The sequence below is a fragment of the Eulemur rufifrons genome, chromosome 2 (genome assembly GCF_041146395.1).
Source record: "Eulemur rufifrons isolate Redbay chromosome 2, OSU_ERuf_1, whole genome shotgun sequence".
NCBI classification, from domain to species: domain Eukaryota; kingdom Metazoa; phylum Chordata; class Mammalia; order Primates; family Lemuridae; genus Eulemur; species Eulemur rufifrons.
This window is the reverse complement of record NC_090984.1, coordinates 20,272,465-20,296,420: the sequence shown is the minus strand read 5'-3', so window position 1 is coordinate 20,296,420 and position 23,956 is coordinate 20,272,465. Positions and strand designations below refer to the sequence as shown.

The 23,956-nt window shown below is 49.5% G+C and overlaps 2 protein-coding genes across 3 annotated transcripts in view; one reads left to right on the top strand and one right to left on the bottom strand.

The window, feature by feature from the left end:
• Window positions 1-13,289, top strand: part of SCAPER (S-phase cyclin A associated protein in the ER) — a 415,285-nt gene extending 401,996 nt beyond the window's left edge. The window contains exons 30-32 of one of the 2 annotated variants that reach the window (XM_069481584.1): window positions 7,128-7,319; window positions 9,925-9,976; window positions 12,405-13,289. In XM_069481584.1, the coding sequence (XP_069337685.1) occupies window positions 7,128-7,319; window positions 9,925-9,976; window positions 12,405-12,508 (348 nt within the window). In that variant the 3' untranslated portion in view covers window positions 12,509-13,289. The remainder of the gene's footprint in view (window positions 1-7,127; window positions 7,320-9,924; window positions 9,977-12,404) is intronic. The other variant, XM_069481575.1, reaches the window with a different exon arrangement.
• A 5,552-nt stretch (window positions 13,290-18,841) lies between these two features.
• On the bottom strand, window positions 18,842-23,629 carry ISL2 (ISL LIM homeobox 2). Its single transcript, XM_069457035.1, has 6 exons — window positions 23,572-23,629; window positions 22,576-22,765; window positions 22,041-22,303; window positions 20,084-20,367; window positions 19,354-19,521; window positions 18,842-18,958 (listed from the first exon to the last, which is right to left on the bottom strand). The coding sequence occupies exons 1-6, from the start codon at window positions 23,627-23,629 to the stop codon at window positions 18,842-18,844; spliced, it is 1,080 nt and encodes a 359-aa protein (XP_069313136.1).
• Window positions 23,630-23,956: the final 327 nt, after the last annotated feature.

The following is a 23,956-nucleotide window of genomic DNA, read 5'->3' as shown; positions in this document are numbered from 1 at the left end:
CCCTTGGCACAGCCCGGCACCTAGCCAAGAACTGGTTATTTGATACCAAGCCAAGAACAGTATAGGTTTTTGAAGAAAGGCCTTTTGTGTTAGTTTAATCTCTGTGTGTCGGTTGGTTTAGTCTGTTTAGAGTGGCAGTATGTCATCCTCATCTTCATCTGGGCTGGCAAAGTCATGCAAGAAGCTGACTGGTGGCCAGTTGTGGGAGTGAGCTTAGGCCTGGCAACAGAGAGCCCCTCTGCCCAGGAAGGGGTGGCCTCAGGAGTCTTACAGCCCTGGATGGGTCTGGGAGGTGAGAAAGAAGCCAGCACTCAAGGTCGTGGAAATTTTCTAAGCCAGCTCTACCAATGACCAGGTAGGGGACCTGGGACAAGTCTCTCGAACTTTTTGAGCATAGTTTCCCCATTATATATCCCTGTCTACCCACCTCGGAGTTTAGAGACTCAGATAACATGGGTAGAAGGGCTCTGCAGCCCATCGCGTACTGTCTCTGCCACTGACAGGCTTGCTGCTGTGCTGGGTGTTGCTGAGGTCTGGCGACGCAGCGTCCCGGCACACCTTGAGTTCCTCCATATTAAGTGAGACGCCAGTGTTGCCCACACCCACAAGGGGGAGGATCTTTTCCAGACCCCTCCTTGTAACCAGGCCAGGGATCTCGGAGTTGGTACCTAGGACTGTTGGGATCCCAATCCCAACTTCCTTCCAGGATAGGAAACAGCTTATCACAAAATCCACTGGTTAGGTACTGGATATGCAGACCTAAGGCAAAGTGATGTAAACACCACTGAGGCCTCAAATTCAGAAAATGGCATCTATACTTCATGAGAAGAGATGTGGTATGATTTTTTCCCCAAGGCCACCAATGAGTTTGTTAACTAGGAGCCCTCTGTCACATTGTTTCATTCATTCCAGTAACTTTGAAGACTTCCTCTGTGCCTAGCCCTCCATCAGAGCAATGGAAGACACAAGAGGGAAAGACACAGTTCCTGCCCTTCTGGAACTGGAAATGAAGCTACATACGCTTGGATATATGATAGCTGCTGCCATGTCTTTGGGTTGAAAAGGAAAGACTGTGTTTGGCTGTGCTGCCTGCGAAAACTTCCTGGGCTTAAGGATTTCCTTAAGTGTTTCAAGAGAAACTCATCCTGGGTCTGAATCAGGAGCCCACAACACCAGCCTATTAGCTTTGACTCTTCCTGCTCTATTTTCAGGTTAACAAGCCTAGCACAACAGCCTCGCAACGCACATACACACAATACGCTAAGCCTGTTTCTCAGTACCACTTACCTGTGTTTCTTGGATCATGCTTGTGCTGGGATTTTCTTTTCAGAGTTGTCAGAATGCATTTCCTACTCCACACCACAAGGTCCTGGCTGGCAGCCCCGGCACTGTTTGCATAGCTCTCTCCTGTGCAGACAGGGCCAGGGAGAGACCGCAGCGATGGCTTCCCCGGTGACATGAAGCTTGCTGGTGAGTCTCAGCCAGAGAGCAGGGCCTACCTCTACCAGTCCCTCTGTTCTGAAGAGTAGCCCTTACGGAGACGTGGGGGAAGGAGGATGGAAGGCATTCACTGGGCCTCACAGTGGGAGGGGCTTCTGGTCCTGCCCGTGTGTGGAGGTCTCATCCAGCAGGAAGCTTGGAGCAGCAGAACTGCTGAGCTAACCAAACTCGTAGCTAACACTGCTTTATACTTTATGGTCTCAGACAATGTCTCATTGGATCCTCATCCAAACCCTGAAGGCTGCCACCTACCCCCATTTTATAGAAAGACCCTAAGGCTCAAATTAGTTAAGTGACCATAGCAGATCAAAGGCAGACCCAGACCTAGGGCCCAGGGCTACCTAACACCAGCCCTCTTGTGCCGACTCCATGACTTAATGGCCACTGAGAGATGACTGGCCCAAAAGAGCCACTCAACTCTGAAACCGATTAGCAATAGTAGTAGCCTTTCTAATGGAACATGATTCCGGCCGAGGGCGATGAGGAATGAGTAAGGGTTACGCTGTGGACTGAATTGTGTTCTCTCAAAATTCTTATGTTAAAGCCCTAACACCCAATATGATTGTACTTGGAGATAGGGTTTTTAAGAGGTAATTAAGGTTAAATGGGACCTAATCCAATAGGACTGGTGGCCTTATAACAAAAAGAGAGAGAGCTCTCTCTATAGAAATGCACTCACCAGGGAAAGACCATTTGAGCACGTGGTGAGAAGGTGGCCATCTGCAAACCAGAAAGAAAGTCCTCACCTGAACCTGACCACACTGGTACCCCCATCTCAGACTTGCAGCCCCCAGAACTGTGGGAAATAAATTTCTGTTGTTTAAGCCACCCAGTCTATGGTATTTTGTTATACCAAGCCAACTAAGACAATCTGGTATTGAATCTATGAGCTGCTTCCTTCCACCAAAAATTCCTCCACCTACAATTTCCAGGTACCCCCATCCGATCCAGCCTTCTAGGTCCAACCCACCCGCTCAGTGCAGCCTTCCACATACACCAAGCGAGCAGCAATCTCTCCTTCCCATGGGGTCCTCTAGCACCGTGTCTTTCCCAGGCTCCTTTGTACTATCGTTATCTTTGTGTATACTTCCTCTCCCTGAAAGCTAAAGCGTGATCCCTCCCCGGCATGTTGAATCTTCTCTTATGTGTTGAGGGAAGAGACTGACTTTATACTCTTTGTGTCCCTAGCGTATTGCGTATTAATATGGCACTTGGCACAGGAGGCACTCATTAAACGTCTGCTAAAGTTGGAGCTCGCTTCTGACGCTCTCTGGGTGCACCCAACTTGTATTTCACTTGGTAGGAAGCACGAAGGTCGCAGCCGGCCAGGTGCGGTGGCTCACACCTGTAATCCTAGCACTCTGGGAGGCTGAGGCAGGAGGATCACTCAAGGTCAGGAGTACAAGACCAGCCTGAGCAAGAGTGAGACCCCGTCTCTACTAAAAAATAGAAAGAAATTATCTGGCCAACTAAAAATATGTATAGAAAAAATTAGCCGGGCATGGTGGCGCATGCAGGTAGTCCCAGCTACTCGGGAGGCTGAGGCAGAAGGATTGCTTGAGCCCAGGAGTTTGAGGTTGCTGTGAGCTAGGCTGATGCCACAGCACTCTAGCCAGGAAAAAAGAGCGAAACTCTGTCTCCAAAAAACAAAAACAAAGGTCGCAGCCATGAACCTAATGGGTGGCCAGGTGTCAGTGGAGGCGAAAGGGTCAGCGTGTCCACTCCTCTACTCCACACTCCTTTTTATCCCCAGCATCCAGATCCTCCTGGCCTGTCTTTCCACCACGCTGTAGCACCCATTGCCAGCATGAAGTTTTCCTTTTTTAAAAAATTAATTTTATTTACAATTGACACATAATTGTACATATTTATGGAGTACCGTGTGATGTTTCAGTGCATGAAAACATTGTATAATGATCAAATTGGGGTAATTGCCACATCCATCACTTTAAACAGTTATCATTTCTTTGTGGCAACTTTATTTTTTCTAAAGCCACTATTTCCAGAACCACTGATAGTTCCAAAAAGAAAAGGGAGTAGTCACAGGGTCTGTCTTTCCCTCTCTCCCTTCCCCAGCCCCTCACCAGCGACACTAAAGAAAAAAGTGGTGGGTCACCGGGGCATTTGGGTGAAAGACGGCCTTCTTCGTGGATTGTGGAGTTATGTCCACCAGCCTCTGCTTAGAAGACCAAAAGAGGAGCCAGTGTGCCATGATCTGCCCAGAGAATGGTCAGGAATGGTTCCAAGGAAGCCTTGAAGGACTTTCTCTGGTGTTCTATATAGTCAAAGAGCTTCCATATAATTTGTCGCAAATTCAAAATGTGGGAGTCTAACTTTCAGTGAGAAAGAATATATTTAAAGCTCCAGCGTGCTTGGTCATGTTCTCTTTCTTTATTTGGGTACTTGGTGGCACTGTTACATTCACTTCGTGAAAATTGAGCCATTCACCTAAGAGGGATGGGTGGGTAGCTGTGGGTGTGTGCGAATATGTGCATTATACTTCAATAAAAAGTTTACTTTGTAAAAAATTCACTACCTTAAAACCCAGAGCAATTGAGCAATTTGTCCAGGGTCACACAGCTAGTTGGCAAATAAAATAAAGGCAGGAACCCAGATCTCCTACAGCACCTATTTTAGAATCACATCCAAGAACAAGGTTCAATTTCAATGTCTTTGGATCTGAATGTTACCAGAAATTCCCTTGGAGCCCTACTCTGCATGTGCAGGTGGACATCCCATTTGAAAGGCTGTTTCTTACTATTATTGAGGCCACATGTGCTCAATAGCTGATGTGCTGTGCTCTCTCTGGCCGATGACTATGGCCACCAAAGAAATGTACAGCTAGGCCACTCCCTCTCCTGGTTCAGCGCTCTGGAAGGAGACTCTGGGAAAGCCCTTTATGTTTGTGTTGGCCTGTGCACCCTGAAAGGTGGGACTGGTGGCCTGGCCAGACTCAGGGTGGTGTACGCCTTAGGACTTAAGGGACATCCCTTTGTCTGGACAAAAGTAACAGACCAACATTTTTGTTATTTTTTTGAGACAGGGTCTCGCTCTGTCACCCAAGCTGGAGTGCAGTGGCTCCATCATAGCTCACTGCAGCCTCAAACTCCTGGGCTCAAGTGATCCTCCTGCCTCAGCCTCCCAAGTAGCTAGGGCTACAGCACTTATTGACTTAGTTATAGTGCCATAAGGAAGGCAAACAGAGAGAGCTCCATATTGTAAATCTGAGATGTCCTTCAATTATGCACATTTTGTTTATTCAGCAAGACTCTCATGTCCCATGATGACTCTACTAACTTTGTATAGTTTCAGCAGTCCCAGGTGACATTTTACCACCTAAGGCCTAGGAGCGAATGGCTGGATGAAATAAAACTGAGCCCTGCCATCATCCCCCCAACTGTCAAAAAGCCCTTCAGACAACTCTCTCCTGGTACTCAAGGCTCCGAGCATTAAGGCCAGGCTGTTTGCGTTCCCAGCCTTGTTTCCCTACCCCAAAGGGAAGTGCTTAGTCTAATTGCAGACTGTTCGCTGTGCTCATGACATCAGGCTGCCACCCTTCTGGGTCACGAACCCACCTGAATTAGCCCATCAAGTCTTAGTGTTACAGATTGGCCCCTTCCTGCACCTCCTGAGCCCATCTCCCCACAATGTCTGAAATGTGGTTTGAAGGACAGTGTGGACTGGATGCCCCATTCTTGCTCAGAACCACACCACTGGTGGGAGGCGGAGGTCTCACCAGCCCTCATAGACTCCTTACCTGTAACCTGGTTAAGTCTTGTCAGGTGGTCCTATGGGTAGAACTCCTTAGCCCAAGGTAATCAAACTGCCTACATCCATTTGCATCTTCTGCAGGCCATTACATTAAAAGTAATGGCCTCTGGCATGTCATCTCACTACACTGTTGGTGATCTCTGTAAATTCACTCTGTAAACAGGCAACTGATAACCAGCTCTGTTCCTGGAGGGGACCAAGAGGTCCTTAAGGGGCTCTGCTTCACCCCAGTGAGGTTTAGGAGTCCAAATAGAGTAAGCTCCGCTTCGCCTCTAATGTTCTGTGCTAATTTACCAGGAACCAGGAGTTGTCTTTGAGCTAACATTGTGCCTGTGCCAACTAGACTGGCCAGTTTAATACCTTTTCAATTAGCAAATCTTCCAATAATAGCACTTTAACAATGAAGTTTCAAAGAAAAAACTTGTTCTTAATTTTTGTCCCAAGAGGGAAAAAAAAGACTTCTAATAATGGTATCATCATAAATTCTAAACTGGTGACCATTTGGCTGTGTTTCAAAATTTGTAGCTAATAATTAAAATAAAGATTTAAGTAAATGCTTTATCAATAAAGTAAATGGTAGGGCATATTCTCAGCCAGTGTCAGCAATGGCAGCACATAGCCATGTGTAGAATTGTCACACAGTGTGAGTCTTTAAAATTCCTCCTGGATTTGGAGGTATTAACAAGTCCCTATCAACATTCTCTAAAGGTTTTTGATGTCATTTTAGCTATTGAACGAAAATATGTGAACTATTACTTTGTTGATTTTGTTCTTAAACCAAACTGCATTATCATCTGAGAGTGTGTTCTTAAAGTATTGTTAAAAGTACTTTGAAAACTTGTAAATCCCTGTAATTTATGTTTCTCCTGCCTCTGCTGTTTCATTCTGTCCTTCTGGTTTTAATTTGAATGCAGTCCTGTCTGGGTGTGTACCTGTAAAATTGTGTTTTTCCAAGTACAATTTACAGTCTTGACCCTAGGTTTTACAGTGTTCCTAACCTTCTAGGAGCTTCCTCCTGGACCATGAAGTGGGCTTTGGGTCCCCCAGCTCTTTCATATTAGAACTGTCTAATCAAAGTTACTTGAAACAGATCTGATTTTGACATGTCTTAGTTTATCATGTAGGCCTCGGGAGTGAATTAGGAGGGCTTCCCTGCAAGCCCATTAATTGCGTTGCCCTATTTCTTTAAATGTACACAGTTGTAAACCTAGACTGCTTCAAGACAACAGTCTCATTTATCTAAACAATTCTCCTTTTAGACTCAGTGGCACTGATGGAAACAAAGATAAGGAGTAGGGATCGGAGAAAGGATCTTTTGGAGCCTGAACTTGCTGAAACTGTCCCACACCCCTTACAATTCCCTTTGCTTTCTAGGACTTGCCTACACACCCAATAGACCTGCATTCAGTATATCCCGGGAGCCAGGTTAAGGGAGGACTGCGTGGACAGGGCCGTAGGAGAGAGGATCTGACTTTGTTGTGAGTGAGCGCTTTGCAGGTTTAAGGAATGTGCCTACCCTGCTTCAAGGGGGCGGGAGGAGCGTTGTCAAGGCAGTGCCTATTCTGAGTCCCTTCCACAGGCATCCTCTCCGTGGCAGCCGCACCCTTCCTCGTGGGTTACAGTAAGTTTTTAAATGGCTACAGAACTTGCAGAATCCTTTCCTTAAGTTGAGAAATGAGATTTTGTTGATGTCTGCTCTTTTCACATGTCACTTAAAGTGAGGTCTGGTAAGAAGTTAGGAGTGTTCTTCCGTACGCTCCTGCAGCATGTTCTCCACGGTTCCGAGCGGCCTGTGCTGGAGGGTGAGGGGCAGGCGGGCTTCTTGGCAGTTGACCTGGGCTCCTCCTCTGCTCCAGGTGATCGTGCAGTCCGGCCGCCACCCCACCGTGCTGCAGAAGCTCTGCCAGCTGCCCTTCCAGTATTTCAGTGACCCGCGGCTGATCAAAGTGCTGTTCCCTTCGCTAATCGCTGCTTGTTACAACAACCGTCAGAACAAGATCATTCTGGAGCAAGAGATGAGCTGTGTTTTACTGGCCACTTTCATCCAGGTACCTTCTACTTTATGCCTAATTCTCTGGCTTTGTGTAAACTAATGCGACTAAAAAGTACAAGCGAGCCAGCTGTTCATTTTCGCCTCCCACACTACCTTTTAAACACTTCACGAATTTCTGTGCTTAAGAATTAATTTCCAAAATATCGGGATAGTTTCTGAAATATCATTGATAGAACCGGGGTTGAGAGTTGAATAATTTTTACTTGGAAGATTCCAAAGAAAGGATATTTTTCCAGTTAGGGGAATGGTAACCTGCACTCGGGAAATGTTTTTAAAGGACGGCCAGACTTCTTTAAGGCTTTAACTGTGTGTTTATCTTGCTTTTATTCTAGCTATAGGAAAAAGATAATAATTGCTGAAGAAAGATGAATTAAAACCAGTTTATTTGTAAATTTTTAAATAAATATGATTCTTATTTATATGGACATGTGTGTAAAATTAAAACCTTATATTGCTTTTTTAAAAAACCTAAAACTTTCAAGCACAGCCTTATATTTTTCTGATCCAGTTAAATTCTGTAGGACTATAATCAGAATTGGTGCCATAGCAAAGTAATATTTCCACATCTAAATTAACTCAGTCGACTGACAATAGAAAAATCAAGTCGACTATTTTTTAACATTTACTAATGACTAATCATGTGACTTTTTTCCTGTCGTCATTGTAGATCATTATTTGCTGAAAATCTCCCATTTTCTTTCAAATGTTCCACCATAAAATCAATGTTTTTTTGCTCTATGACACACATGTGATTAGTACACGATGCTTTCTGGTCTTCTTAATAGCGTATTACTGTTGTTCCGAGTTCTGGCTAATATATTTAATACATCTGTCACTGTCAAAAGGGTAGCACGGTACCCAGAACTACAGACGATGGCTCAAGTTCCCTAAGCCTTCTTCACCTTAGACAATAATTAGTAGTTTACATTTTTTAAACTATCCTCTATTAGATAGTTAATAAACACAACTAGATCAATCATGTTTAGAAAAGTTTTATTTTCAGCTTAATTGTTCTGTTTGAGTCTGGGTTCCATTTTCTGGAAAACTTTTCAAGTTAGATATTCAGATCTACGAGTATGGATTTTGAAAAACTGTCTCATAGTTAAATTAAAATGCTAATAAAGTCTTACAGCATATAAACATCATATCAGCACTTAGGGTTCTTCATATATTCTTAGAGCCTTAGGACTAAATTAAATAGAAAATACATTATGGATCATTTTAAGACAATCTTTTTAAATTCCCATTATTCATTCTTTTACTCAGCAGGGGGAATGTCTGAGTGTGTAAGGTATGCTGGGCTCGGCTCTAGGCACTGGGAATACAGCAATGCATAAAACAGATAAAAATTCCTGCCTTCGCAGATCTTTCATTAAAATGAGGAGTCGTCAAACAAACAAACAAAACAGTAAAACAAATAGCATGTCAGCGAGGATAAGTGCTGTGCAGAAAAGTGGGGCGGGCAAGCGGGCTGGGACTGCAGGGAGATGGTGTGCAGCTTTCCATGGCCCAAGTAGGGAGGCCTCGGCAAGGACGGTGATATCTGAGCAAAAACAATTTTATATCTGTACCAACTTAGTTCCTTACGTTCTCAACTGCTCATAAAACAATTTATAAAGCTACAAATGATATCATAATCTAAAGTAAGGATTTATGATTTTAAAAATCCATATTTAACACAAATTTTGTAAATGCTATAGAAATTTCTTATGTTACTTATTTGGGATAGCGTGTTAGACTAGTAGAGTTAAATCAAGTTTTTTTTCTACAAATAATTGTGCTCAAGGGAATGAATATACATTGGACTTTAGTTTATAAAATGGTTCTTTTCAGGCTGGGCAAGGTGGCTCATGCTTGTAATCCTAGCACTTTGAGAGGCCGAGGTGGGAGGATCACTTGAGCCCAGGAGTTTGAGACCAGCCTAGGCAATGACGAGATCCTGTCTCTACAAAAAATTTTTTTAAAAATTAGCTGGGTGTGGTGGTACACTCTTGTCATCCCAGCTACTGGGGAGGCTGAGGCAGGAGGGTCACTTAAGCCCAGGAGTTTGAGGTTGCTGTGAACTAGGCTGACGCCACTGCATGCTAGCCCGAGCAACAGAGCAAGACCCTGCCTCAAAAAAAAAAAAAAAAAAAAAAAAGGAGCTGATGGTTTATCATAGGTTTCTGAAGGTTTACATATTATATACTACATTTTTCACTTTCCGTCTAAAGTAAAATCACCAGACTTTAAGACTTAGGTACAGAATACATAAGGGCTTTTATATTTGTACTTTATAAAATGTTAAAAATCTATTCATATTTTATGATAGTAAATTTAGCTTAAAATTTTAGTTTATTAGATATAAAATAAAGTTGTAGTTTCCATAGTAGGCAGCAACCTGGCCCCTGGTGATATTTAGCAAAATTTAAGTCATCACTATTTGGTTTAAATGTATGGGAACCCTGATTATGTACATCAGTTTCCACTGCTTTTATATTTGGGCTCCAAATTGTTCATGCAAAAGTGGTTGCATGAATCAGAGGTGTATTTAAAGCCACCTTTAGTGAAATTCTCTGTTCATGTCATTGGTATAAAAACACTTTTCTCTTCTCACACAGGATTTTGCACAGACTCCAGGTCAGGCAGATAACCAGTCTTACCAGCTCAAAGGTATGTCTCTATTGAAATTGTTTCATGTGTTTGTTAGCCAAATGGATATATTTCCCATCCTTTCCTCTGGAACTTTTAGAGAAATTAATTTAGTACATCACCTAAAATATTTCAGAGTCAGATACCAAGTATATTTCAGTAAGTAAACTGATTTTGTCATGAAGCATTAATGCGTAAGACTATACAGAGAAATCTATAAAAAAGAAAAGCACAAAACATCTTTGTGTAATTATTCTCACCTCATACAAGATCATTAAATGGTGAATACAAAAGAGTGTCTTTATAATACAGGAGACAATCAGATTGTTAATATTGGCCTACATTACTCACATAAAGGCTGAAATCACGTGGGTTTGGTTCCTTACCCATGTTCAGAATAGTTATCAATGATAGTAGTCCATATTTTCCCCCTAAATTCAAATACTTGAACTTTTTTATTCAAAATAATTGTTTTATATGGAGAAAAAGCCATCAAATTAGCAAGGTCCAGAGGCCAGATTTACAAATTTTTTCCATATAGTGTTCCTGCTGAGGTCTTTCCTGTGATCAGAATTGGAGATTTAGAATTTTAAACTGCATTTTTACTTTTATAAATATTCTGCTACCCAGACTGTAATTGAGAAGTACATGTTGCTTTGTCTGGCTATCCTGATAGTGTCCCTGATTAATGAGACCCTAATCCAGATTTTCCCCAATTCTTCCATTAGTTTGATAATCTTTAAAGTGGCCATTCAGAGGCCCACTCCCAGCAGGACCCTTTGGGACACCAACCAAGAAGCCCTTATTTAGAGGGGGGCTTACATTGGACTCCGTCTCTCTCTCTCACACACACACACACACACCGCCCCCCCCCAGTCATCTATAGTGGGCAGGCACGTGTTGAAAATTACACAGAAGAAAATATAACTAAAGCTGTTACAATATCATGAAAAAAAATGTCATGTTTTATTGACTCAAGTACTCAGAAAAGTAAACAGAAAGCTATGCAACTTTTCAGAAACTCCAGTCAACAGCATAGTCAATAGCATTTGTCTAAGCCAGAATTAGCGTGCAAGTTCAGTTCTGCCCTGACTCAGTCACAGCCCTGTTTTTTCCTTAAAGCTATTGGCGGATACTTGGGAGAAATCAGCATAATGTGTTACTATTTCTTACAAAACAATTTTTAAAGTCTTGGATACATGAAAATACTTAGAAAAATCTTCTAATGTATTTATTTTTTAATTGTGCAGCACTGTGGTTTTTGTTTTTGGAGGGTTTTTTTGCCAGTAAGAAGTATAGACATTCTTTCTTCTGACTCTTTCTCCTGACTACAAATATGAGTCACCATTTGCTGCACACCTGGAGACGCAGTCTCAGGAGCTGCCCGTCTGCCTGGTGGGCTGAGGCCTGTGGAAGTCCCGACCTTCTTTCTTGCCCAAGGGACCATCCTCTCTGATTTTCATGCTGACCCCAGTTACAGGTTTACACCACAGAATAGCAAATGGGGAGGTGGTCTCTGCTTTGCGCAGAAAGGGTCATCACTATGTTAATGACAGTTCATAACATGCTTGCTTTTTGTTTTAAACGATGCCTCACTAAGTTGCCAGTCTGCACCTTGGACATCTGCTCCCCTTTTGCTTAGATGAAGCCCTCATAAAAGGTCTCAAGACATTTTTAGTTCATTGCCCAGGTAAACCTCTAAGTATAAAAGTGGCACCACATTCTTACTGCTGAGGAGGAATCTGGGTTTTCAGACACCCACTACTGGCTGTCCAGCTGTGAGCTTGTTCGTCTTGCCTTTACCACCGGCAGGGAAAGCTCCTTATGGTTCCCTCTTGCTTTGTCAGAGAGGCAACTGAATGCCACACTGGAACAACTGTAAAGCTAAATGAAATTCATGTTTTCAATTAAATAGACTATTTCAGAAAATAAATGTCATTTGTTGATGAGGATAACAAATGTCACGGCTAACATGGCTAACTTAAGGATAGAAATATGTGACTGTTATTTTATTTTGTTCACCGTGTATTTTTTTTTTTAAGAGATGGAGTCTCGATCTGTTGCCCAGGCTGGAGTGCAGTGGCCATTCACAGGCTCAATCATAGCTCACTGCAGCCCTGAACTCCTGGGCTCAAGAGATCCTCCTGCCTCAGCCTCCCGAGTAGCTGGGACTACAGGCATGCGCCATCATGCTGGCTTCTGCTTATTTTCTTATTCTGGGGTCCAAAAAGAAATTTTTTTCATAATGTTTTATGTAGGGGTTAATGTCTGAATATGTTAGAAGCACAAACTGGATACTATAGATAGATCACCTTATTTACCTAAAATGTAGCATGGTTTATTTGAAGTATATATGTCCATTTTGTACTCAGATATCAAAATAAATTTCTTAAACTTCAATGAAAGAATTTAATTCTTTTAAACTTTTTTCTACTTTTTTTTCCCTCAGGGAAATGTCCTGGTTCCCAAGACTATCTTGAGCTGGCTAACAGATTTCCTCAGCAGGCCTGGGAAGAAGCTCGACAGTTTTTCTTGAAAAAAGAGAAAAAATAAATGTTTTGGTTGTTTTTGTATTTGAGTACCCTTGTTAATATCTTAAATTGTTCAAAAAAAATGTTCTAACTGTTCCTTAAACTCATTTTCACATGTTTATACTCTCCCCCTGCACTGTAGATATGGTATATACTTTGCACTATTTATAATGACTGTAGATACTTTAATGTTCCACTTTCTAATTTTGCAAGCTGAGTTTATTCCATTTATGCACAATATCTTGGAGTTTGGTAACTTCCATCCTGTGGTAATACATACTTTGCATTTGTAATATGGGTGAAATTAGATATAAAATTAGCAAGTCTGTTTTGTTCTTGTAATAAAATAACTTATCCTGTTTTCAATGTTGACTTTTCATGTTAAGGCAATATAAATCTGAAAGAAAAATGTTAATTCCAACTCCTGAAATATCTTAATTAAAGACTGAATTAAAGTTCATCTGCTCTAAAGTTCCCTTTTTAAGGTTTGGAGTAAAGACGTTTTTAACACTTTCCATTCTCTTTACACACTGTGTTTGGGGGACTATTTGAAATCAATTTAGAGCGTTGTAGTCATTGCTCTGCTGAATTTCCCAGCGGATGACACTGAGGACTTCCCTTCGCATTGCTGAACTGAAATTATCCTCCTGAACAAGGATTAGTGTTCTGAAAAGATCAGAGTGAATCAACCTCGAGTATTTTCTCAAATAACTGTGAAATGCAGCAACGCAGAAGGAAGCGTTAAGCAGAAGGTCACAGCGGCCCTGAGTAGAGCTGTCAGCCGCTCCTGCGCAGCGCTCCGGGGCCCGCCGGGCGCGCTGACCTTCCCCGTCTCGTCCTCGCCGTGTCTCCGCCGCCGCTGACGGTCACTGCTGAGCCGGTCAGTGAGTGACATCGGTAGTAATTCCTGTCAGAGGACGATCAAACATTACCAGGAAAAAAGATCGGGTTGGAAAAAACGATCTGATAATGTATTAGACTCCAGACTATTGGAGGGGGAGGACTGGAAAATAGGGAAGTTTTACCTGTTTTTTTTAAAAGCAAACTTACCTAATGTTCAGGACACTTCGTTTTGGAGCCTCACAGAGCTGCTGGGTTATGTATATGCTGATTTTTATTTCTTTGCAAATCGAGAGAAAATAAAAAGATCCTCTTTAAAAAAAAAAAAAGTCAAACTCCCGGTGCGCCCGGCGTCTTCCCCGCTCTGCCCGCCTCGCGTGGCCACCGGCGCCGAGCGGACCCGGACGCCCGCGGGCGCAGACACGGGGGCAGGTGGCGGCCGCGCGGGGGCAGGTGGCGGCGCGGGCGGCTTCCCCGGCCACCCGGGGGGGCCTGCGCTCCCGGGGCGTGGGCGCGGGACCCTCGTAGCTGAAAGGAATCTTCAAATATTTGTAAGATTTCCTGCGAGGCGCTTCACAATAGAATATACTTCTTATCTGGTGGGAAATTTGCCAAAAAGCCATCAATAATTGAGACAGCTGTGATTAACCTCCCAGAAACCATACCGGGATTCGCAATTAAACATTTAAGCGAATAGTCTCACGGCCCCCTCGTCCCGGAGGGAGGGGACTCTCAAACCACCAACCCGGAGCCCGCGAGGGTCGGGCCCGGGGGCGCGTCGGGGCCGGGAGACCTGCGCGCGTTCCGGAGGTCTCAGTTTCCCTTTTTCGGTGCCCGCCGGTGCTGGCCCAGCGTGATTCAAACTCCGACTCCGCTGGGTTTTACGACTTCTAAACTCTCAGGGGATGGGGAGAGCGCAACGCCCAGGTGAGCGCCAGCACATCTGGTTCCAATCTGCGGGGACACCGTGTTCCCCTGGGACCGGGGCGCATCCCGGCTCTCCCAGGCTCAGGGGCCGCGGGAGGACCGCGCTGGGCGGAGGCGACAGGCCTCCCCTGGGTCCAGTCTGTGAAGCTGGCGGTGCGACTGGGCACAGCCGGAGAAAAAGCAACAATTTCGCCCGGGTTTTAGGGCCCAGAATTTGAGTCAAATGGGGAAAAAAATTGCCCGAGGACCGGGAGCAAGGACGTTGGTAAGCCCAAGGCCGTTGCCCAAGGGAATTTCCTGCACCAGGAGCTGTCCTGGCTGCGCCGCCCCCCGCCCCCCATGCCCAGCAGGAGGTCTGAGCCCGGTTCCAGACTCGCCGGCCCTCTGGCAGGGGTGGGTGCTGTGACCTCGAACCCTGAACCTGTGCCCCGTTGAGCCTAGGTCTGGACCTCGGCCTCCCTAACACCTCTTCCCTCTTTCCCCAGCGCAACTGGGAAAACCACCTGAGTTATTTCTTCCTGGGCTCCTAGCCACGCTCTCGAAATCTCGAGAACCTGGGAAGAAATTCCTCCTCATCATCCCTATTCTTCCACGTCCCTCTCCCCGCTCATCCCCGCCCCCTGCGCCCAAACCCTGAGATCTCCACTGCTCGATACTCAAACCGTACCGAACCGAAACATCCCGTTTCCCCGTGGGGAAGCTCTCGGCCTTCCGCGCTCCTGCCCTCGCCTGGGCTCACTCCTTGGGCCGCTCTCCCGCCAGCGGCTGCCCTTCTCGACCTAGGTTACGGAGGCACCGGGGCCGAGGGCTGGACTCACCTAGGACTCCCGCCCCTCCAGCGGGATTGCTGCTGGGGCCCCCACCATGCTCTATACTTGGAGCCACTCCCTACCCCACTCTGCCTCCGCATTGCCCTGTGCCCTTTCTTGCGCTCATTACCACCTTCGACCTGGCTCTGTTTATCCGCGTGCTCCATGCACAGTCTCCACAGACAAGGTGCTAGTCTGTGATTGGTCAGCAATCCCCATTAGTGCACTGAATCCTAGTATTTTCCACAAAGTTTACTTTCACATCAATCAGACTCATTTAAAAGCCTCCAATCTAACTCACATCAGCTTAATAAACTCTCTGAATTTCCTGCTTTTATCACAATTCCACTGGGAACTTTTCTGCAAATAGTTTCTCGTCTATTGTTTCTTCCCTTCAGTATGCTGCCATTCCGCTAGTTCTCTGGCCCTCTCTGGTGAGCAGTCATGAGGAGGAAGCACAGCTAACTAACTGTGTGCCAGTCCATGCCCTCCCCTAGGCAGCAGTGGCAGAGTCTCAAATTTTCTAGGGAACAATCTTAGACAATGTCTCGTTTAAACCCAGTTATTTGCAACTCTGACAAAATTGAACTTTAAGTTATTCCATATTCAAAAAAGAAAGGCTGATTTCTGTTCCACAACCCATTAAATATTAAAGTTTGTTGGGAATACTGCCACGGGGACTCAGAATTTCCCAGAATTATGCAGTCTTTCAATATGGATTAAATTTTGTGGTACAACAGCCATAAACATTCCCATCTCTGGGAATCCCGTTCCTGCCTCAGTTACATGGAGCTATCCAAATTATTAGATATGTCTTCTGAGAAAATCTTATTCTAAAGTGAATCTTGCTAAATAACGCCCATTTTCCATCTATGGCAATTCGTCTTTTATTGAATTGAGTTTTTACTACACAACTGGATATCTCATGTTAAAAGTTCAGTAAGCATAAGATACAACACTTGTGATTGCTCCAGTAATTTAATTTACAGGAAAATCCCTACTGTATTACAGAAGATGTTTAAAGATGACTTGGGAACCAGTAAAACTGATATGTATTAATGTAACTAACCAACTATAGATCTGACACCTCACTAGGGACCATTGTAATTTGGCTTCAGAGTTAAACCCTTTCCCTGGAAACCCCTTTAGGTGGCTGGCAACTACAGGACAGAAAAGCTTGTAATATTTTACACATTAATACAGAGAGAGGCAGGCATCTTAACACACAATAACCACTTTTATGTGGGTAATTTCCCAATATTAAAAAAGATACACACACATAAATATCCAAAAAAGGAATTAGATTTTTGATCTATGGATAATGAGGAAAGAGATAATTAGAAAAGCAGATGTTTCCGTCCTAGCATAAAAATACTGTAGTCCGTCAAAAGCAAAAATTCAGAGCTAATTAACAACCATTAATGAAATCCTTTATTCAAGAACCTGGCATTTCCTTTTTAATAAAAAAATGAGAAAACTGAATATTCCGGATAAATCAAAAGTTTTTGAAAGAAAGATTTATCGGAAGTTTAGTCCTCTGTCCAACGGCCAGCCAAGAAGGTAAAAGGAGAAATCTGTATTTCTTTTTGGAAAGGAATGGTCTAAGTTAAGGGAATGAAGCCTCAAAGAATCCAGAGCTGATTACTAAAGCCGTTTCTGGGCACTTGAGAGGTAAACCTGGTCCTCATTAACCCTGCGTATCTCTTCCCTTATCTCTGAGTTTGCAGCACCGTTTCCTAAATCTTCAAGAAAGGGAATGCTCCCTTTAATATTTGTGCTAGCATCACCTTAACTTTCAGGAAGTAAGATATAAACGTGGCTCAATTTTCCCACCTCCTCCCATTTTCTTCCAATAATTGCCAGCAAGCTTTCCATCACGATTGGGGGCGGGGTGTGGAGGAACACTGCCGCAGGCTTGCCGATCACACACCGTGGCCTCCGGCCACGAGAGCAGCAAGGCTTTCTAACAGAGGGCACCTACTCCTCCATCCAGCGGCCGCAGCTGCCCCTCGAACACGTTTTCCTCAATAGCCTCTTCCTAAGCTAAGACAGCAACTATCCCCTGCCCTTCAACAGCCTCTACCTAAGCTAAGACAGCAACTATCCCCTGCCCAGGCGTTGCCCTCTTTCAAAATGAACCCTGGACAAAGGATACACTGTGGGTCATTTAACTCGAGGGACAAGGAAACGGAAACTCGACGCCAGAGACTCTTCCAGCAGTGGTGGACTGCCTGTCGTCTGGTGGCTCCTCAAGCCCACCAAGTGACGGCTGGTCCTGGAAAAGAACCCTCCCGGGCTGCCAAAGGGTTAAATATCTGCAAAGGGTAAACCTGAGCCTCGCGTTTCTCGCGCTTGCCCGGGGGCCTGCTGAGATTCAGTATCTCTCGGTTATTTCCTGCGAGCACTAAAGCCAGTTTTCAAGAAAACAAGTCGCAGGGGTTTGAAATGTCACACCAAGTGACCTGGGCACGGCATATCCAGGGGCCATTCCCAGCCCCCTCCCACCGGGCCGCCCCCCGCCCCTCCATTTCAGGTCTGGAAAGAAAATAAACCAAGGACACGCCAGACTGGTTCTGGGTGGACTGACTCTCCCGGCAGCCCCGGCCCTGGCGGGGGCTCGCGGTGACTCCTTCAGTGTATCGCTTGCAGGTGATGCCAAACGCAGATAAGCAGCCGCCGCCCGCCTCCTCCTCCGTCTAGACGGGGGAATAAATGCCACGAGATTGATCACGTCGCGCACCCACTCTGGGGACGGCGCGCGGGGCGAGCCAGGGCCCCAGGTGGCCTCGGGACCGACGGCAACCGCAGCGCGGGGAGCCGAGCGAGGCGCAAGGCCCAGGCGGGGTGCCGGGCTAGTGCGGGCTCCGGAGCGGGGCTCAGGGCGCGGCGAGGAGGAGAGGGGCAGAGACTCGCGCTCTCGAGCCTGACGCAGGCCGAGGTCCGCCGCGCAGCCGCCACCGGAGCTGCGGGTTTCCCGCGCAAACGCAGTCGCCCCGCCCGCCCGCAGGCCTCGGCCCGGAGGCGCAGTTGTCACGGGCCCCGCCCCGCAGCGCGAGCACGCGGGTCGGCCGCGCGCAGGGAGCGGGCACGGGCGGTGGCGCGGGGCCCCACGCAGAGCGCGGTCCGCTGGGTCCCGCGGCGGCTGCCGTCGTTGACACGCCGGGGCCGGCCGCGGCGTCGCGCACCCTCCCGCACGCCGCGCGCGCAGCACATAGCGTCATCGCACCGGTTATTACTTTTTATTAAGATCAAAATATCCGTCCCACTATGAACTGGCTGTTCTCACAATAAATAACAATAACTTACGTTTGTTCGGCAAAGGCTCACACACTGTCCTCCGTCGAATGATAATTTAAAACATTTTCAAGGAAAGTCTCGTTCTACCTTTTCCCAGCAACCATGCGCTTTGGGGAGTCGCGTCTGCTCCTCGGGTCGTCCCTCCATGTCCCCGCCAGCGCCGGGGAGGCCGCGGGAGCACCGCCGGGCAGGAGCCCGAGTGGGCGGCGGGAAGGGAGGACAGGCAGAGCTAACCCTAGCAAATCCCAACTTCTGGTTTTGAAAAAATAAAAGTCCTCGGAGCAGGGGTCTCCAGTACGGTGACAGCAGCTTGCGTCCTGGGGCGTTGGCTGTCCTGACCGTTTCCCGGGGTCCTCTCTCTTTAAATAACAATAATAACAATTACATAGGCGAGAGAGTTCCCGGAGCTGGAATGGCCTGAGCGTGGGTGAGTCTCATGCAGGGAGCATGCGAGGTCCGCGGGCTGGCAGGGAGGGGTCCCCTCACGTCTCCACGGGACTCGGCACCATACTGTTGGGGGTGTCTGGGAGCTGCGAGGACAGGGAGGTCACGTCGCTGCCGGAGGAGTTGCCTAGGGAGCCAGACTCGGAGAAGGAGACCTGGGGCGGCGGAGACACCAGGAAGGGGCGGGTGAAGACGCACCCGAGTAGTGTTCAGGGCCGCGTGCTGCAAGTTGGGGAGTGTCCCTCGGGGACCTGCTACCAGGTGGGAGCAAGCCCTGCAGAGAAGGAGGCTAGGTCCCGAGGCGCACGCAGGAGGATTAGAGCGGGGGTGCGGCTGCTTAATCCCACGACCTCTCCCGTGCTCAGTTTAATGCAGGGAGACCTTGGTTTAGGGTGAGGTTGCAGGCCCTGCCACTCTCCCCCTCCCCCATTGCCCAGGGCTGTCCCCTGCGCTCACCTCAAGCAAACCCCCCTCCTTCCCGCCTCGGCTAAGAGGCTAAATCCTCAACCTCCACAGCCCCGAGGTCGGAGCGGGTAGGGCAGGGCCTCACCAGCTGCTGGAAGGCGGGTTGGTCCAGGTCACTCTGGAGGGCGAACTCGCTAAGCGCTTTCCACGGTGGCTGGTACGTCTGTACCTCGACTGCGCTGCCCTGCACGGCGCTCTCATGGCGAATGGGGCTTCCTGCCACCAGGGGCGTCCCGGTCAGTCCCTGGAGGCTCTGTGGGGCAAGCAGAAGGCGGCGGGCGCTCGAGTTAGTTGAGTTAGGTCTAGCCTTTCCTGCCACCTTTGAGACTGGGGCTCCAGGCACTGGAATACGATTTGGGGCCTGTATTGGTTTGGGGGGGAGGTGCACACTCGGAAGAGCCCTCCTCCGCCACTGAGGATCTGTTGGGGTCTGCAAACCGCACCACGGGCCAGCCTCAGTGCTGGGAGCCAACTACTCAGCAAGGGGAGGCAAGGCCCACGCTCCCCTTCCTGGCCAGGTATGCTAAGAGGACACAACCTGCCAGCCCGACTTGCGGACACTGCACACGACCATCTGCCCTGGGCTCCTCCTGTGCTGCACCCCCAACTTGGGGCCGATACTCGGATGAGGAGAGGACCCGGCATTATACGAAATAATTAGGAAGCCTTAAAGCTCGAGGCAAGCCTTGCTCTGAAGGTAAAAACACAAGCTATTTGGAGAGTCCAGTCAGCCTTGATGTCCCCAGAACGCGCCCAGAAAACGACGTGCAGATACCGCAGGCGGAACCCACGGCCCCACCCGACCAGCTCCTCACCGTCTTGTCATTGTGCTGCTGCTGCTGCAGCTGCTTCATGAGAATGGATTTCTTCTTGTCCTTGCAGCGCTTGTTCTGGAACCAGACGCGGATGACCCGCGGGCTCAGGCCGGTCATCTCCACCAGCTGTTCCTTCATGAGCGCGTCCGGCCGCGGGTTGGCGGCGTAGCAGGTCCGCAGCGTGTGCAGCTGCTTCTCGTTCAGCACGGTCCGCACGCGGGTCGTCTTCTCCGCCTGCTTGTGCACGTGCGGCCGCAGCGAGGGCTGCCGGGCCGCCCCGGGGTCTGCGAGGACAGGGTGGGGCGAGGGGGGAGCTCAGGCCACCGCCCGCCTGCCCGGCGCCCAGCCCGGCGCGGCCGAGCCCTCCCGGGCCCGATTTCGTTTCTCTTCTATCTGGCTTATTTCGTTTTATTGTTCGTCTCTTTCTCCATTCGTTCGCCTCACTCGGAGGGAGCTGTGCATTTCGTCCTTTCGACCGCCGCAGGGCCCGGCTGCCCGCAGCGACCTCCCTGGAGCTCAGGCAGGGCTCGGGAGCTCCGCGACAGGCCGCTGCGGAACAGGGGCGGCCGCTCGGGCCGGCGCGGCGAGCGGAGCCCTCCGGAAGAAGTCCAAGTTTCGGAGGAAGAGGAAGGAGGCGCGCCCCGGACTCTGGGCGGTGAAGACGCCGATGCGGACCCGGGGCGCGGCGCGGCGGGGCACCGGGGACCTACAGCCCGCTCCCGGGGCCCGCGAGGGCCCTCCCCCTTCATTCAGAGCCCGCTCCGACAGTGCCGAGCCCTGTGTCGGGGAGACGCGCTCCGGGGCACGGACCGGCCTTCAGGGCCCGGAACGGCTCCTTCCCAACCGCCCTCGGGCCTCGCCCCGGGTCTCCAGGCCCCTCAAGGCTCCAGGCTTCCCAGTCCAGGAGCCGCACTCTCCTCCCCTGACCTCGGGTTCTCTCCACCCCTGGGGAACAGCGCGTGATCCCTACAGCCCACAGGCGGCAACAAGGGGAGCCCCTCTGAGGTCCGAGACTGGGGTGCATTCACTACCTCCTCCATCCTGTTTCACAACCCCACCCAAACCTGGTCTGCACACTTGCAGATATATGCTGAGCTGTCTGGACTTCTGTCTCCCTGCAGGCAACCCTAGGTCTGGACAAATATTTACAAATAGCCCATCCAGCCCAATTTCCTCATTCTACGGGAGGAAACGGAGAGCCAGGGAAGGGAGGAGGCGGCAAGGCCACGCCGCACCCAGAGGCACAGCTTGGTCTCCACATCTGTGCTGCAGGCCGTGGCTGCCTGGGGGACCTGCAGGCCTGGCGCTGAGGTACCTGTTTCTCACCACCCCCACCTGCCTGTGGCTACACATTTCAGACCCCATCTTGGTACAACTCCTGGTCAGGACACAGAACATCCTAATGAGGTGTTTTCAATGACACCAAAGTCCACCATGCCTTTACATTTCACTCCCCAGGAGAATCTGGCTAGGCTGTTCACCAACCTGGGCAACAACAGACAGCCCTCTTTGCTGGGCTGTGGGCTTTCACAGCCATTTTCGCCGCTGGCTGAGCCCCCGCCCGGCTCCCAGTCGGGAGCAGTTACTCATGTACATGCCCCCGGGCAAACCTACCTTTCTCTGTTACAATAACACACACTCACCGAAGAAATTCTGAATGCATGCCCCCAGACAAGCACCACTTAAGATTTCCTGTTGTCATTCACCCTGCTGCTCCCAGCGCGGCGTCCCACAGATTCCCCGGCACGAAGAACACAACTGTGCACGGTTCCCCGAGCTCACACTCACACGCTCACAATTTGTTCCCCGCACACGCGAGCACACAGCTGCCTCCTTAGCACACAGTTCACTCAAACGGAAAACCACTATCCCAGAAGACGGACCGCACACAAGTGACAACTTCTTAGGAACACAAGCACCCTCCACGCACGCACACACCGCTCCCGGGGTGGCTTACCTGGCAGATGCAGGCCGCGGGCTCCAGGGAGCGGGCCAGGACTGCGCGGGCTGCCGGCTGCGGCGCGCTCGAGCAGGAGGCCGTGGTCGGCGCGGCAGAGCAGCTCGTGCTCCCGCAGCGAGAACTCGTCCCCGGGCAGCAGCTGGCGGCTGCACACGGAACATCGGAAGCACTCGATGTGGTACACGCTGTCCCGCGCCCGCATCACCAGGTCGCTGCTGCTGAAGCCCACCTGGCACTTGGCGCACTTGATGCCGAACAACCTGCGGGCCCAAGGCGCGGGAGGCGTCAGCGCGGGCCTGCGGCCGCACTCGCCCAACCGCTGCTGGCGCGCGCTCGCAGGACGCTTTGTGGCCCCCTTGGAGGCAGCGGTGGCCCGCCCGCGGCGGCTTCCCAGGCCAGGAGGCCCGCCGCGGCACGCGTCTGGGTGCAGGCGGCCGTCTCCCGGCCGGGCAGAGGAGCGCGGACGAGCCGAAGGGCCCGAGCCCCGGCCCCGTGGGTGGGAGGCGGCCAGCCCGATTCCCGCCGGCCTCACCTGACGTAGTCCCGCTTGCAGTAGGTCTTCCCGTCTCTCACGAAGCACGTGCACGTCTCGTCCAGGTACTGGCTGCACTCGGCGCACTTGAGGCAGGCAGCGTGCCACTCGAGGTCGGGCGACACCCGCAGGATGAACTGGTCGTGGATCTGACTCCCGCAGCCCACGCACATGGCCGTCCCGGGCTTTTCTGCCGGGGAAGGGCGCAGGGCCGCGTGAGGCCTGGAGGCCCGGCCCGGCCGGCCCCGGCCCTCCAACCCCAGCCCAGCCCGCTCGCTCGCTCTTCCAGGAATTGCCACCGCAAGGGAAGGAGACGAGCCTTCCAAAGGCCCAGGCAATTGAAAACGAAAAAGACAAAATCTCCTGAATTTGTCAAGGCTGTCTCTTGCGCCCGCCCCCAAATATCTTCGCTATTACATTCACTGAACACAGTCACTTTACGGACGTGTCCTGTAACTAAACGCAACGTGAAGGTGAGAGGAAGCAAGTCCTCAGCCGGCGCTGCGGAGCCTGGGCACCGACACAGAACGGGGCCGTCCGGCGTCGCCGCCCGCACACTCCCACTCAGCGACTGCCCACGCCAACACGGACACACTAGCTTTCGGCAGAGTCTGGCTCATCCTCCACGACACTTCTTAGCTTAACCATCCCAGACCAGGCTGGAGAAACCGTCCTAGCTTTCAAAGACCAAAAGACAAGCAAACAAAAACCCCACACCCCTAAATCAAACCTAATTGCCTTTGCGCAAAACAGAGGCAGATTTCGTAGCCTGAAGTCAGCCGAGCCGGCTTGAGAAATAGTGTTTACTTATAAAATAAAACAATGGCATTCCAAAGGATAAGCAGCCCTGCAGGAGAAATGCATTCGTTTTATTTTTTCTCTTCTAAAGTATCCTGTCAAATAGAAGCCACTTGTAGAATCCGCTAAACATTCTTCTGCATTAGAGATTTCGCATATTAAGCACACGCACACACACCCACACGCAGGAAGACTTACTCTTGGAATGATCCCCCATAGCACCCAGAAAAGGATAATGAAAAATAATATCCACCATGCAGAAAGGAGAGGTGCGCAAAGCGTGCGGAGGGCAGCAGGACGAGGGGCGCGCGCCCAGCCTCCGCTCGTTGCTAACTAACTCCGGCCCCGCCGACTTGGAGCAGCGATTCCGCACCGGCCCGCACGCAGCATGACGTCAGCACGCACTCGCAGGGCCGGAGCTGGGGGCGGGACCTGTGGCGTCACGGAGCTGCCCCAGCACCGCGGGGGACGCGGGGGCGGTGCGGGGCCTGGGGGCGCATGGGCGGGGTGGCTCGCAGGGAGGCGGGGGTGAAGGGGGATTGGCTGGAAGGAAGCGGGCAGACCCTGATTGGCCCGGAGTGAA